General features: G+C 44.1%; 1 protein-coding gene across 2 annotated transcripts in view; it reads right to left on the bottom strand.

Annotated features, from left to right (window-relative positions):
* ASPM (assembly factor for spindle microtubules) overlaps positions 1-14892 on the bottom strand; it is a 61109-nt gene extending 46217 nt beyond the window's left edge. The window contains exons 1-3 of one of the 2 annotated variants that reach the window (XM_006064884.4): positions 14430-14892; positions 6834-6977; positions 5190-6681 (exon numbers count right to left, since the gene is read on the bottom strand). In XM_006064884.4, the coding sequence (XP_006064946.4) occupies positions 5190-6681; positions 6834-6977; positions 14430-14726 (1933 nt within the window). In that variant the 5' untranslated portion in view covers positions 14727-14892. The remainder of the gene's footprint in view (positions 1-5189; positions 6682-6833; positions 6978-14429) is intronic. The other variant, XM_044942641.2, reaches the window with a different exon arrangement.
* Between the last annotated feature and the right edge of the window lie 459 nt (positions 14893-15351).

The following is a 15351-nucleotide window of genomic DNA, read 5'->3' as shown; positions in this document are numbered from 1 at the left end:
TCATAGCAGAACTTGTAACAGGGCTTAATGTCAACTGACTGGGCAAGTGATGGAGAATGAGAACCCTGATAGGTTCCCAGGCCTCACCCAGGTGATGAAGTAGATGGTGGGGGTGCCTACAGGAGGTAGACGGTGGGGGGTACCTACAGGAGGTAGACGGTGGGGGGTACCTACAGGAGGTAGACGGTGGGGGGTACCTACAGGAGGTAGACGGTGGGGGGTACCTACAGGAGGTAGATGATGAGGCTGGGGGTACCTACAGTGAAAGTCACAGAGGAAAACAGCCTGTCCTAATGCAGTTCACTCCTTCAAAGGTGGGTTTCATACCAGCTTGTGCTGCTGCTCCATACAAACCAGGAGCTAATATTAATAATAAAGCCAGATGGGGGAAAGCTAAGGCCCAGGGCAGAATCCAGCCCACAGCTGCTTGCGTACAGTCTGCAAGCTAAGAAGTTTTCACATTTATGAACACTAGTTAAAATAGACCTCCAAACAGTTTGATTTCATGACACATGAAGACAATATGAAATTCAGATCTCGGTGTCCATAAATAAAGTCTTGGCACGGAGTCACAGCCGCTCATGTGCACATTGTCTGTGCCTGTTTCCCCATCGGCAATGGCAGGGCCCAGTGGTTGTGACACAGGTCACATGAGCTGCAAAATCTGGATATTTACTATCTGGACCTTCAGAGAAAAAGTGCCCAACTTTGACTTAGAAGAATTGCAAATCCATGCCAATTGTCAAAATAAGGAATTTGACCACATTGCTACATAGTATCTATTAGGTTATAAGTTTCTTTCCGTCTTAACGTACTTAAAAATAAAAATGTGAGTTCCTTGTTCTGAAGGCTTGCACAAGCTAGTCCCTCCGCCTACAACCATTTTGTTCTGTGGGAGACTTTCTTGGAAACGTCTCACGGCTTCTGGTCATTTCCATAAAGCCAAGTAAAGTGCCCCCACTTCTGTGCTTTCATGATTCCCTAGGCACAGCTCCAAGGACGGGGAGTGGCTGAGGACAGGAATGAGGTCTTTTCTCCCAGTATCCACAGAGCCTAGAACAATGCATAGCATGCAGCAGGGACCTATCAGAGCTGAATAAACGCACCTGGAAAAACTGACTTCTTTCTCTGCAGACACTGCAGGGTCTTGCACGTCACTGTAAGACTCTGGCTTCCAGTGAGATGAGAGGCCAGCGGGGGTATAGAAGTGGAGCATGTTAGAATCCAACTGATGACTATTTTAAAAGCATTGCCCTGGCAGCTAAGTGGAAAACAGGCTCCAGAGAAGACAAGGGTGAAGGCAAGATCCGACAGGGACCTGCAGAGACATAGGCTCGGATGGGGCTGTCGGTGATGGTGAGAAGTGACCTAGTTCTGAATGTACTTGGAAAGAAGACAGGATTTGTTGAGGGACTGAGTTTAGAATCAGGCAGACTGTCTGAATTTATAGAGAAAGGGTAGGAGAGAAGCACACTTAGGGACACCCCAAGGTGTGGGGCCTGAGCTGAGAGGAGATCATAACAGAAGTGTGTTGGACCGACACACCAGGGAAGACGTCACGGGACTGGGGATGCAAGGGGTGCTTTTGGACAAATTAAAGACGCTCACTAGGCAGTCAAGTGGAAACAAAAGACGTTGGATAAACGAGTCTACAGATGAAAGGTCCAGCCTAAAGATGTAACGCTGGAAGGCCTCCCTGTAGAGGCAGTACTGGAAGCTGTGAGACGGCCTGAAAGCATTAAGGGAATGAGCAAAAGTGTGAAAAAGTTTCAGTGGTTGAGTCTTCGTGTACCTCAAAGTTTAGAGGCTGGAGAGACAGACACAGAGGAGCCCCCAGGGAGGCGGGAAAAGAACCAGGAGGAAGCGGGAGTGGCAGGGTAAAGCGGCCCCAGAAGAGAGAGGTGGCCTGATAGTTCAAGACGAAGACTGAGAAATAACCTCTGGATTCAGTGTGGAGGCGCTGATGACCTTGACAAAGCAAGGTTTTACTAGAGTCATCAAAATCTGGCTGAAGTGACTTCAACAAAGAGGAGAACTAGAAACAGCTAATAAAAGCATCTTTCAAAGTGATTATTTTCTTTTACATTAAAAAGCACCTTTTAATTCAAGCATAACGTTTACATGGAAAAGTATACGGAATCAGTGAACTATCACAAAATGAACACGTAGGTTCTTTCAAGGAGTGTTGCTTACAAGAAAGCAGAAAGATGCCGGGTGTGAATGGATATGTGGTATCAATGAGAAGTCTTTGTTTTTTGGGGAGATGGAGGTAAGAACAGCACTTTGTGCATGAATCAGAAATGACCTGATAGGGAGTAAAACCCTGGAGACGTGAGGAAAGGCAGCTGCTAAAACAACGACCGTGTAGATGGCTGGGGTCTTTACTGTTACTAGGAAAGAGCCTGCCTCACCAGTGCACAGACCTTTCAGGCTGTCACAGGAGGGGAGGCAGCAGGGGATGGGAACGCAGCGGGTGATGGATGCTGTGGAACTTTCTGCAGCACCTCTGCATCCTCAGTGCGGCAGGAAGCATGCTGTTGGTGTAGGTGAGGATCAGAGAACCAGCTCCTGAGCCCCCTTCCTGGGGGAACCCCAGCCTGACCACTTACTCCCCATGACCTCAGGCAAAGACTCAGCTTCTGGATGCAGAGGTTTCCTGACTTGAACGTGTGCTCATGACAACGTCTACTCAGTCTGACTGCTGTAGCTATGAGAGGCGCTATCAGCAAGGCACTCACAGCGGGAGCTGCGGGGAACGCAGGCAGTAAACACTGGCTGCTGTTGCCTTGTTCTCAGAGAAGGAAGGAGGTGCTCTAGGTTTCAGGACAAAAAGGGAGTGGGGCAGTAGTCTGCAGCAGAGAGAGATAAAGTCAACAAAGCAGGACGACAGAGCCGAGGAGAATTGCGGGCTTCCGGGAGATGAGCGGTCACGGTCCAGCAAGGTTCGGGCATGGAGCTGGCCTGGGAACTGGAATTTGCCAGACAAGCACGAAGACGGAACAAGGGGTTACGATCAGCCATGGAGGCCAAGCCAAGTGCGAAAATGATGACAGTCAGGGGTGAGGGTTGGGGAAACGGAGGCGGATTCATCGGCTTGTAGTGAAAACGCTGAAATCCCAGCGAGGGAGATGCTCTAAGAGTGTGGTCTAAGTAGGCTGCAACTCACAGGCCAGGGTACTGGAAGGATCTCCTACTAGGATCTTGAAATCATAAAGACGCATCATAAAGTAGAAGTTTTAGAGAAGGTCTTATGAGCCAAATGTAAAAATTCTCAGTCATCTCTCCCTGTAACAAGGAGAACTCAAGGTGAGGTGGTATGGAAACTGAGCTTCCAGCTGTCTGTGCCCTTTGCTTTCTTGTCATCTGTTTCCGGGAAGAAAGGAGAAGCAACAGTCTGGAAGCAGGTATGAGACGGTGGGTGGTCCACGGTCCCAGGAGGTTCCGGGTCAGAGGAGCAGGAGAGAAGGCGTGTTCTCTGGAGAGGGCCAGGTCAGGGCGGGAACAGGAGGAGGGGGCATTCAGCAAAGCCAGATGCGAAGGAAGGCAGTGAGTCCAGAGCACACAGGCACCGCAGAGAGCTGGGGAGATGCAGAAGGTGATTCCAACTGGGGAGTGTACAAAGAGAAATGAGCTCAAGTACCCGAGTGGGTGTGACACTTCCTGTGAGTCCTGGGATCCCTTTACATTATCTGTTTCGTAGCCTGTGTGGTTTGTTTTCCTGCCTGGACCCTGACTGGCATCTGAGGCAGTCTGGGATTAATCCTGACAGTTTTTGAAGCAGACAGGGGTGGGATGGGTGAGGGCTGGGGACGGAACGGTGAGATTCCTCCTAAAGGAAAGAGAAGTTCGGGGGCCTTGTCTTCATCCCCAAATAAGGGCCAAGTAGAGGCTAAGGAGAACGATGTCTCTGGGGGAAGGCCCCCTCTGCGCCCCCCTCAGACAGTGTGATGGGGGCCAGGTGTGCACTGGGCCCTCACTCTGGGGCCTGGACTCAGGTGAGGCACGCTCAGTACTTCCCCGGGTGCAACACTTGCAGGGGCAGCAAAAAACTCTGTCAGCAAGACAAGCACGTAGGGACTTCCCTGATGGTCCAGTGACTGAGACTCCATGTTCCCAGGGCAGGGGGCCCAGGTTCGATCTCTGATTGGGGAACTAGATCCCACTTCCCACAACTAAGAGTTTGTGTGCCACATATCCAGAGAAAAACATGATCCAAAAGGATACATGCACCCCAGTGTTCACTGAAGCACTGTTTACAGTGGCCAGGACATGGAAACACAGTCTAAATCAACAGAGGAATGGATAAAGAAGATGTGGCACATACAATGGAATATTACTCAACCATTAAAAAGAATGAAGCAATGTCATTTGCAGTAATATGGGTGGGCCTAGAGAGTGTCATACTGAGTGAAGTAAGTCAGACAGAGAGGGAGAAATATCTTATGACATGCCTTATATGTGGAATCTAAAAAGAAATCATATCAATGCACTTACAAAACAGAGAGAGAGACTCACAGAAAATGAACCACGGCTGCTGGGAGGGAAGGCATAGTTAGGGACCTTGGAAAAGTTAAGTACACACTGCTCTATTTAAAATGGATGACCAACAAGGACCTATTGTATAGCACATGGAACTCTGCACGTTATGTGGCAGCCTAGATGGGAGGGGAGTTTTCGGGAGAAAGGATACATGTAAATGTACGGCTAAGTCCCTTCAGCTGTTCATCTGAAACTATCACCACATTATTAATCGGCTATACCCCAATACAAAATAAAACTTTAAAGTTTCGGGGAAAAAAAAAGAGTTCGCATGCTGCAACTAAGACCTGATACAACCAAATAAACAAATATGTTAAAAAAATTTTTTTAATATAAAGACAAATATATATATATATATATATATATATATATATATATAAAGGCAAGCATTTTAACACAATAGTTTTTAAAAATTACTGCAGAAAAACCATGATGAATGAAACATCAAAAATGTAAATAAGAATGAGATCACAGTGATTTCAGAATTCGGCCCTACTCTATGTCTGACTCATCTTCCACTAAAGCCAACGGGTGAATGAAAAGTACAAGTTGATTCAAGCTTCTCAATAGCAATTTACTAAACCAAAAGAAATAGAAACTATCCCTCATATAGGTATACTTTCATGAAAGATTTTATGAATGAGACTCACCTGTTTTCTTCTTCAGGTTTAATTTCTCTCTGTGGCTAACACGTTTCAAGGAGGAGGTTACCACTTTTTTTGTGTGTTTAACAGTTGATGTTTCAGACTCCACAGGAGAAAAATGGGTCCTTTTGACTTCTTGTACTTCCGTGCATTCTGTAACTGTTATCCTCACATTTTCATCTCCTGTGTGTCCCTCACTCTTTCTTTTACGAGCAACTGAAGCTACCTTGCAGGGAGGAGTTACTATGTTTTTAGAGCTCTTAGGTCTACTCGGTATTACATCTCTAGTTGGAAGAAAAGGATGAAAATCATCTTTCTCTTTTTGATCATCTGTTTCCTTTTCGCAGTCACCCACTACGACATTGAGACATCTTTTTGCCTTTGGTTTAACAGCCTCCATTTGGTTTTCTACAGTGCAAGTGGGCTTTCTTTTAGTCACAGTGGCAGAAAGTATTGGGCGTCTCTTAATAGGTTTTTTGCGGCTGTGACTAGAAATATCCTGAACTGCCGAAAATTTAGGCTGGTTCTGTTTTTTAAAAGTGTGAGAGTTTGACATCACTTCTAAAGCTTTGGATGCTTCAAAAGTAGCTTTTGGAGATTCTAACTGCTGACATTCAGAAATACAAGGTACAGCTGCATTTTTTCTTTCATCTTGAGGAGGCTGTGAGTCCTGAAAACGTCCAGTTGATAATGGCAATTGACATGTTTGCTGAGATACACATATATATGCCATATTATCTTTTAAAAATTGATTTGGGGAGAGAATTGGGTTGATGGACTCTGTTTCTAGATCCTCATTTAGTCCATAATTATCATTTATGAAAGAATCTGGACTTAGAATTTTCCGACAGATTTCATGTACCCTTTTTGATTCCAAAATCACAGGCCTTGTATTACCTTTCACAAACGTATCTGGTGAGAGGCACTTCACGAATTCTGGTTCATTATTAGATGCATGGCTATTATTCACAAAAGAATCCGGACTTAGAAAATGTCCTTGGCTTTGTGTGATGTTCAAACTTGAAGAATAATTTGGGGTAAGAGTAAGTTTACCGTTCTCTTCAATTTGACTATTAACGTTGTCTATGGAGTCAAAGGAGGTTTCAGTTATGCCTTTCTCAACAAAATGAAAATCTTTTGCAGTGTTGGCACCGTCTGCTTTCACCAGTTCCCCATTTTCAGAAGCAGGAAGGGATGTGTAGGTCGTAGATCGACGAACAGGAAGTGGCAAGCAGGTCCCCCTGTGGCACTCTTGGAAAACGGGGCTGATAGGTGATATGGGGAGTTTATTTTCTTCAAGGATTAAAGGATTGCTTTCTGGTGGGGAACAGTTTCCATTTGTAGCCAGATTCTCACAGGCTTGTAGTGGGCTCCTAACTCTGTAAGCTTTGGGGGAAACATTAAATGTTTTATTCACATTTTGAATATTTGAAGCCTTCTTGTTATGTCTTGAAGAGGCCGATGCTTTCTTCTTATTAATAGTATCCCAAAGAGTCCTCTGCAAAAATAAGCAAAACACACAGATTAAGTTGATAGCTATTGAATACTACTTATAAGCAATATTATGAATGTTACTTCAAGAGACCTGTGAACAAAATGATTTTACGTATTATTAACTAGAGTAAATACAGAATGATGAAAACTTATTACCTTTTTCTTTTTCAGCTCTTCTGCATTTCCTAGTAATATAGCTTGGTGTTTCAGAATATCATTCACAAGAAATGTTATGGTCTCTCTTATTCGGCCTCCTTTTAATGGTGTCCAGGTAATAGAAACAACAATTTTTTCTTTAGGCTATAACCAAAAGAACACATTTTAAATTACTATAACAGTAGTGATTTATAACAACACAAACATATTCTATATTATATATAAATGGGTCTTCCCTGGTGGCTCAGACAGTAAAGAACCTGCCTGAAATGCAGGAGACCCAGGTTCGATCCCTGGGTAAGGAGGATCCCCTGGAGAAGGACAAGGCAACACACTCCAGTATTCTTGCCTGGAGAATCCCATGGACAGAGAGACTGGTGGTCTATAGTCCATGGGGTTGCAAAGTCAGACACAACTAAGCAACTAACACCCCCATCATCAATAGAGAGAATACAGTAGAGGATTAATAATTGTTACTCACCAACATTTAACAAGTCAAATGTATCTTCCTATCCTACCTCATTTCATTCTAAGGAAAAAGGCTACCAGTAATAACAAAGTTCACAAGAAGATAAAATTATAATAAACTCTTAATTGTATATGAAAGCAGTGGAACAGAGAGTCTACGAATCACTTTATTTTAGTTCAGTGGTTTTTAAAAATTTAATCACATTATTCCCACTTCTTTAGACTATGTACAGAACTTCTATTTCAAATATAAATGCCTTATATGAGAAAGACATTTTCAGAAAGAAATGTAAAGATGATCAGCTAAATTCCTTGCTCTCCACGAGCTTCTCTAAAGTCCATAGCACCATTATTGATACTCTAGGCCTAGTTTCAGGTATCTAACATAACTAGTCTGTATCTCACATTCCTAGGAAGCAGATACCGTCATGACGCATGTTTTACAGATGAAGTAATCAAGGTTCAGGAAGCTTTACGAATTCTGCAGCCCAGAGAAACAAGGAGTAATTTCAATTTTCAAATCTTAAGAAATACATTTCATGAGGCTATAGCCACCATGAAGAGTGCTTCTTCTGATGGATCTGGGAAAGGTAAATTGAAAACCTTCTGAAAGTGATCCACCATTCTGGATGCCATTAAGAACATTCATGATTCATGAGAAGAGATCAAAATGTCAGCATCAACGGGGATCTGGGAGAAGTTGATTTCAGTCTTCCAGAATGACTTTGAGGGGTTCAAGACTTCAGCAAAGGTGCAGATGTGGTAGAAATAGCAAGAAAACTTGAATTTTAAGAGGAAAGAATAAATCCCACTCCGCAGTAGATCTGTTTCTTTTACTTTAAACTTTGTATTCCGTTGCTTTTGTACAAGTTAAGAATGTTGGAGGTAACTTGAAACATACAGGAGAGCCCATTCTCAAGGCTCTGACCTTTAAGTGTTGCACTTTTCCATTAAGATAGAGATTAAAAAGTTGTAGAACAGGACAGTTGTAGCATTTGTCCTGTTAGGGGTTTATGGGAACATCATGACCTGACCTATAGGGACAGCTGCAAGAACAAAGGATTCTGACCCCAAGAAGTTTCTACCAACCAATCATGTACCCTCCTCTTAAAAAAAGAAAGAAGAAGAAGCCGGAATCCTAACTAGGGTGAGACGGCTCTTTGGGACACTAGTGCACCGTCTTTTTGGCTGAGTTCCATATGAAGTCACCACTCCTGCCCCAACAGCTCGTCTCTAGGATTGTTAGCCTGTTGCATGGTGAGCAGTACAAGTGTGGACTCAGTAACTGATTTAGAAGTATCTGAGGATGTGACTGAAATGCTGCAATTTCATGATAAAACTTGAATGGATGGGAAGTTGTTTCTTACGGATGAGCAAAGAGACTGGTTTCTTGAGATGGAATCTACTCCTGGTGAAGAGGCTGTGGAGATTATTGGAATGATGACAAAGGATTTAGAATATTACATAAACTTAGCTGGGAAAGCAGAGCAAGGCTGAAGAGGAGAGACTTTTAATTTTGAAAGAAGTTCTGCTGTGGTGAAAACGCTATGAAACAGTACTGCAGGCTACCGAGAAATGATTCGTGAAAGGAAGAGCCAATCAATGCAGCACACTTCACTGCTGTCTTACATTAAGAAATTGGCACAGTCACCCCAGCCTTCAGCAACCACCACCCTGACCAGTCAGCAGCCACCAACATCAAGGTCAGAACTTACAACCACAAAACAAGTATAGTTTGCAGAAGGCTCAATTGATTGTTAGTATCTTTTAGTAGTAGTCTTTTTAGTTGAGATACATATATTGTCTTCTTCAACATGAGGCTATAGTACACTTAAAAAATTACAGAATAGTGTATACATAAATTTTATATGCACTGGGAAACCAAAAAATTCATGTGACTCATTTTTCTATGATTTTCACTCTGTTGCAGTGGTCTGGATGAGAACCCACAATATCTGAGATCTGCTTATACTTAATGGGCTTATCTTTCAAATTTCATTGTCACTGAGATTCAGATGAAATTGTCTGTTTAGGATAAATTCAAGAGTGTGAATTCTTACTACTTGCTTCTCAATTTATACATAAAAAAATTTTTTTAATTTAAAAGGGGAAGTTCCTTCTAAAGAAGGAACTATTGAACAAATGGTTATTGAGTATCTAATGGCATACATAGTGCCTGACACAGAGGGGGCGTATGTTAAATATTTAAGTGACAAAATTATTGAGTGAATGAAAAACACACTTGGCCTCTGGTCTCATGGACACTATATTCTGCTCAATAAAAGAAATGACAAAATCTAAGTAAAAAGATAAGTACAAAAATACAAGTCCCCAGTACTGTCATCAATGAAACAAAAAAAGGTTGAGAGGCACAGCAACAGTGAAGGGAACTATAATTGCTAACGGGCTGATCAGAGATTATAATAATTATAATACTTAAGCTAAAACAAAGTATAAGAATGAGCTGGACACATAGAGCTAAGTGAAAGTAGCTCAGTTGTGTCCGACTATTTGAGACCCCATGGACTATCCATGGAATTCTCCAGGCCAGAATACTGGAGTGGGTAGCCTTTCCCTTCTCCAGGGGATCTTTCCAACCCAGGTATTGAACCCAGGTCTCCCACATTGCAGGTGGATTCTTTACCAGCTGAGCCACAAGGGAAGCCCAAGAACACTGGAGTGGGTTGCCTGTCCCTTCTCCAGGGTATCTTCCCAACCCAGGAATTGAACCGGGGTCTCCCATATTGTAGGTGGATTCTTTGCCAACTGAGCTGTCAGGGAGAAGCAGTTCAGAAGGTACCAGCACATGCATAGCCCGGAAACCAGAGGGTTAGGGTTACAGTTAGGGCTGCCTCGTAGGACAACCCCAGAGACAGACAAGAGGACCAGTGTGGCTTAAAAGTAGCGAGAAGGCAAACGACCTGTGACACATGAGGCTGGAGAGAGCAGCAGAGGACTGCTGCATATTAGAACACTCTCTAGCAGATCTAAACATTGCAAACATTACTTAGGTGTACATTTGGCTTCAGAGGTTTTGTTTCGCTTGTTTGCCTATTTTCTTTAAGGCATACCAAAATGAAGTTCAAGTCTTTTTATCCTTAATTGAAGGCTTAATCCTGTAACCTAGGAGAGTACATTGGGAAAAAAGATGCTCAAAATGTTCCTCCCCTTTCCTCTTTCCTGCCTCCTACTCCTCCATCCACTCTCCCATGAGGAAGTCCTTCTTTAATCTGTAACAGTCCATAGACTGAGGCACTGACAGCAAGTCAGTCCTGAGAGACACTTAAAAGGGATTTATAACTGATACCTGCTTTTCGGACTGTGATGGTGATAGTCTATCTACAAAACTTGACTTTTTATGGAGACAAATACTCTCAGAGGTGTAAAAACTGAGATAAAACATGAAGCACTTTGCTTTTTCCCCTTGGTAAGTCTTCATTTGGATTCCCTACCCATTTCCCCCTTGCTTTCAACCTCTTAGTAACTCAAACAAAACAAATGAGGGAACCAATCTGTTATATATTTTCTTTTAAATACCTTCAGTAATGGCAGTCTATGCATCACTGTTTATTTTTTTTAACAGAAGCATTGCCGAGTGTCTGAGATAAGAGAGATACTATTTTATCTGGATTCTAAGAGAGACATTAGAAAGTCAGGATAGCAATTTAAAATGTGTACTGCATCTCTCCTTGGGGAGGAAATTTTTAAAAGCCGAGAATCAGTGAACAGAATCATTTTTCATTTCCCTCAAGTCCTAAGATTCTGCAGTCTTTGTTTACACACTCCCTTATTAGTGACAAATCAGAAAATGATAGTTGTAGCCAGTGACAACGGAAGGTGCGTGGTTATTAACTGGATATGGCTCGCCCCCTGGTGGCCCTAAGTGCAATGAACAGAACAGTCTTAAGCCCAGAGGTGAAGAGGGAGCAAAGAGTCAGGTTTGGGGCTGCTATTAAGCCAGTTCATCCAAGTCTTCCAGTCAGATCAAAATAGCATCACACTCACTGCAGATAGAAGAAGGATGGCTTGTTTTATTAAAGAAGTGCAAGCGGCCTCATGTTAGTTTCTACTCATCTGTAGCAGAAGCTCATATTCCCATAACTGGCACCAATGAGTCTGTTAAACCGTCCAGTTAAAGTATTCGCACACCTGGCTACAGGAATCACTTTGAGGGGTTTGTGGACAGTAAAGATGCCCTGGCCCTCCCCATGTCCTCCCAGGAGTGATGCTGAAGCGGGGTCCTGGTACCTGTGGTTGTTCAAAGCTCACCAGGAGGTAACATGCAGCCAGGACGGACACAGAGCTGAACTCCATTCAATGTGGTGGTGGTTTAGTACTAAGTCATGTTCAGACTCTTGAGACCCTGTGGACTGTAGCCTGCTAGGCTCCTCTGTCCATGGGATTCTCCAGGCAAGAATACTAGAGTGGGTTGCCATTTCCTTCTCCAGGGGATCTTCCCGACCCAGGAATCGAACCCGGATCTCCTGCAATGCAGCCAGATTCTTTACCAACTGAGCTACAAGGGAAGTGTTTACTGTGGCAGGTGGTGATTTTAACTGACTGTCATTATGAAGTCTCAGACTCAAATGACATACCCTCTACATGACAGCCGTCACAGGCAGATTCTAGCATACCAGTATTATCAAAGTTTTAAAAAGCATGATTAGGAGAGTAAGAGAATGAGCATTTAAAGTTTTTTTCCCTTTGTCCTCAATTTTATAAGCTGAATGTCTCATACAGTACCTGGCAAAAAGTAGATGCATGAAAAATACAGTTTTTAATGTATCATGGGAAAAAAAATAGATAAGTATACCAAAAAAAAAAAAAAAAAGTTTTTTCCTTGAAAAGGGCTGCCCATAAATCTGTGCTGCAAAAAATATCCTGAATGAGTCTCTGTCCTTCATTCCTTTTCAGGCCTAGGTACATAGTATTGTAGACATATTTTTACAGTAACTGTGAAGTCACTCTCTGGCAGGTATAACATAATACCTAGTGGTTCTTGAGATGCCATCTGCATACAAAAGATCTTGTTTAAAATGCAGTTTTCTGTATTTAACCCCAGAGATTCGCATTAGCAAGCATGGAGTGATGAGCAGAAATCTCCCATATTACAAGCAATCCAGACAAATCTGATGTGAGTGGTTGAGGCATCTCGGAGAAATGCTGCTTAGGCGTACAGTGACATGCTAATTCACCAAGGGTGTGTTTTAGATAAGGGATGTTCACATAGGCGTTTTCTACTATTGTGCTTTTCAAAATGCAGTCCTTGGACCAGTAGCAGAGGCACCACATGGGAACTTCTGAGAAAAGCAAATTCTAGTTGTCCTCTGCACATATGGAATCAGACTCTGAGGGGCCCCAAGTATTTTGCCCTTAGCTGATTCTGATGCCCTCAGATTTAGAACCACCAGTCTCTTCAAAACATCCCATCCTTCTTGGTGCCTATCTGATGCAGCTTCTCCTTGTTCTTAGAATTTCCCCTCATCCTCCTAACATATGTCTTTAGGAAGGAACCATGCCTCCTGTCTTTGAATCAATATAAGTGAAAGTGCATGGGATTTAAAGACCTGGATGAGAATCCTAACTGTGTCAATCGCCAAGAATAAAACTATGTGTAAATGTTTTCCACCCTCTGAGCATATTTCCTCATTAAAAATTAAGACTGGAACATTTATTCAGGACACAGTCAAGATCTTTGCTTGAAGCTTTCTCTCATTTGAGCACCATGCACAGCTTTAGCTGGCATTGCTTCCAACTAATAGACGATAAAATAGAGACTCAGAAGACTGAACCGAGCTGCCTAACTCTGATGCACTGCACACAAACCCTTTGACAGTGGTGCCTTATCCTCTAATGTAATTAATGACTCCATGAGTTTGTTGTAAGGATTAAATAAGGCAACAGACTTGAGAACAATTTATAAAAGGTAAACATTATGTTTGTATGTATTATCTTAGTGGTTGAGTGGAATCAACACACCCAAACCTGAAGCTGAAGGAAATCAACAGCTAATAAAAGACAAGCTTTGTTTTAAAGCAGAAACCATAAAACACAAACATATGGTTTAAAAGAAGTTAACTTTCATAATATAAAAGTATAACTCTAAAAAAAAAATTCAAAAACTTTAGTCCCACAAAACAAAAAAGAACAAGCACAAGCATAGTGTAGATAGAAAAAGCAAGTATTTGTTTTCCCACAAAAAGAAAAGCAAGCATTTATAAACTAGAGGGGAAGGGCAGGTTCTTAACTGTAGCTGAACAAGTGCTTAAGTCAATGGACCTCAGCTTAGAGCCTTGTATCACTGCTTTAGGAAGTGGTTTTTTAGACAAGGAGTGGGACTCCCTCAGCTAATTTTTTTTTTTTTCTTCTCACACTTTCAGAGATTCTAACCAATGGAAAGACCACTGCAGTCCAAATAAGGATGTAAATTTTTTGGATTTTGATAACAGGAATGGGAGCTTTACTGTGGCCAATGTAATGCAGAAAAGCTACCCTGGAAATCCTTGAAACAGCAGTCACAAAATTAAATTTGAATCACCATTAAAACTACACTACAGCAAAGGAAAAAAAAGATTAAAATAATAAAGTGTGCATGCTTATTGAAAACAACCCTGAGAAGTGTTTTTTATTTTGTCGCTATTTGGCCAAAAAGAAGCTCACCAGAAGAGTAGTTACTCTGACACTCCATGGAGTCAGTTTCCCTTTAGAAACAAAAGCGCATATTAAGATGACTGACAGAAAGCAATTTAAAAACCCTGCTCTAATCAGAGTACTCCTGGCAATCTTATATGCAGACAGGAAGATGGATAGATGGATGAGTAGATGAGAGATAAGAATATTAATTGTAAGCGTGCCATCCACTCCTCTAGAACTGCCAATCTTCTCCAGGCCCTAAGTCAATGAGAAACTCTTCTCTTATCACAGAAGGCAGGAATGTGCTCCGAAGGATGCCCGGCGCGGGCGCGGGCGCTGTCACCGCCGGGTCCCCGCCCACCCGGGCTCCTCTTGCCCCGGGGACAGGGGCTCACCAGCGTCTGAGGGAATCACTCGGCTTTTACTCAGGTCCGCTCCTGCCCCTTCCGAGCCCAGGTCCCGGAGCGCGGCGGGGAGGCCGCACCCCGCTCCTACCTGCAGCACGAAGGCGCTCGGCCAGATCGTGAAGCCGCGTTCGGCGGCGGGGCCGCGGGACAGCCGCACGGCGGCCGCCTCCTCGTTGGGGTTGTCCAGGGTCAGGGGCAGCGTCCGTGAGGCTCCCAGGCGCACGTCCCCGAAGCAGAGGAAGGGCGACCTGCAGAAGTGGCTGAGGGACAGGACGGCCGGGGACGCCGCCTCCTCCTCGGCGCGGGGACCCCTCGGCCCCGCCCGCGGCCTCGGTTCCGGCGGGCTCCGCTCCCAGCAGCCGCGACCCCGCTGCCAGGTCGCCATCGAGGCCTCTGGGTACGCCCGGCTGCTCCGAGCGGCCTCCGCAAGAACGCCCACAGCCTCCCCTCGAGGAGCTGCGGGAATCGAGAAAGAACTCGCCCCCTTTCTCGTCCAGTTGCCAGGACAAAGGGAGGCGTCCGGACGCACAAACTCAAACTGGAGAGGACGCGAACTGAGAAGGGGTTTTGCCCCGTTTAAAATTCCCGCCTCCACCAATGGGCTTCCCTGGTTCCGCCTACCTCCGAGCGGGGCCAATCGGTGAGCAGCACTGCCAGCCAATGAGAAGACGGCGCCTTATTTAAATGTGGCGGCGACGATGACGGGTCGTTCTCGCTGAGGAGGCGGCTATGGTACCTGGGTCTCGGCTCCCTCTGAGGGCTGGGGCTCAGGTTCGGAATTCGCCTATAGGTTTTGTGAACAGGTTGGTGGAAGCGAAGAGAGTCACAGCACTTCCTCCGGAAATGCAGCTGTCTTGGCGGTTGCCGGCAAAGTCATTCCCTCACAGTACTTTGAGGGAGATCAATGTACTCGCCCGGGATCCCTCTGCCACTTCCTGGGCCCAAAAGGGAGAAAATGAGGAAAATGAAAATGGAATGTACAGTTAGTGTGAACGTGCTGATGTCAGTGC

This window comes from Bubalus bubalis, chromosome 5 (genome assembly GCF_019923935.1).
Source record: "Bubalus bubalis isolate 160015118507 breed Murrah chromosome 5, NDDB_SH_1, whole genome shotgun sequence".
Lineage (NCBI taxonomy): Eukaryota > Metazoa > Chordata > Mammalia > Artiodactyla > Bovidae > Bubalus > Bubalus bubalis.
This window is presented reverse-complemented; position numbering and strand designations above follow the sequence as displayed.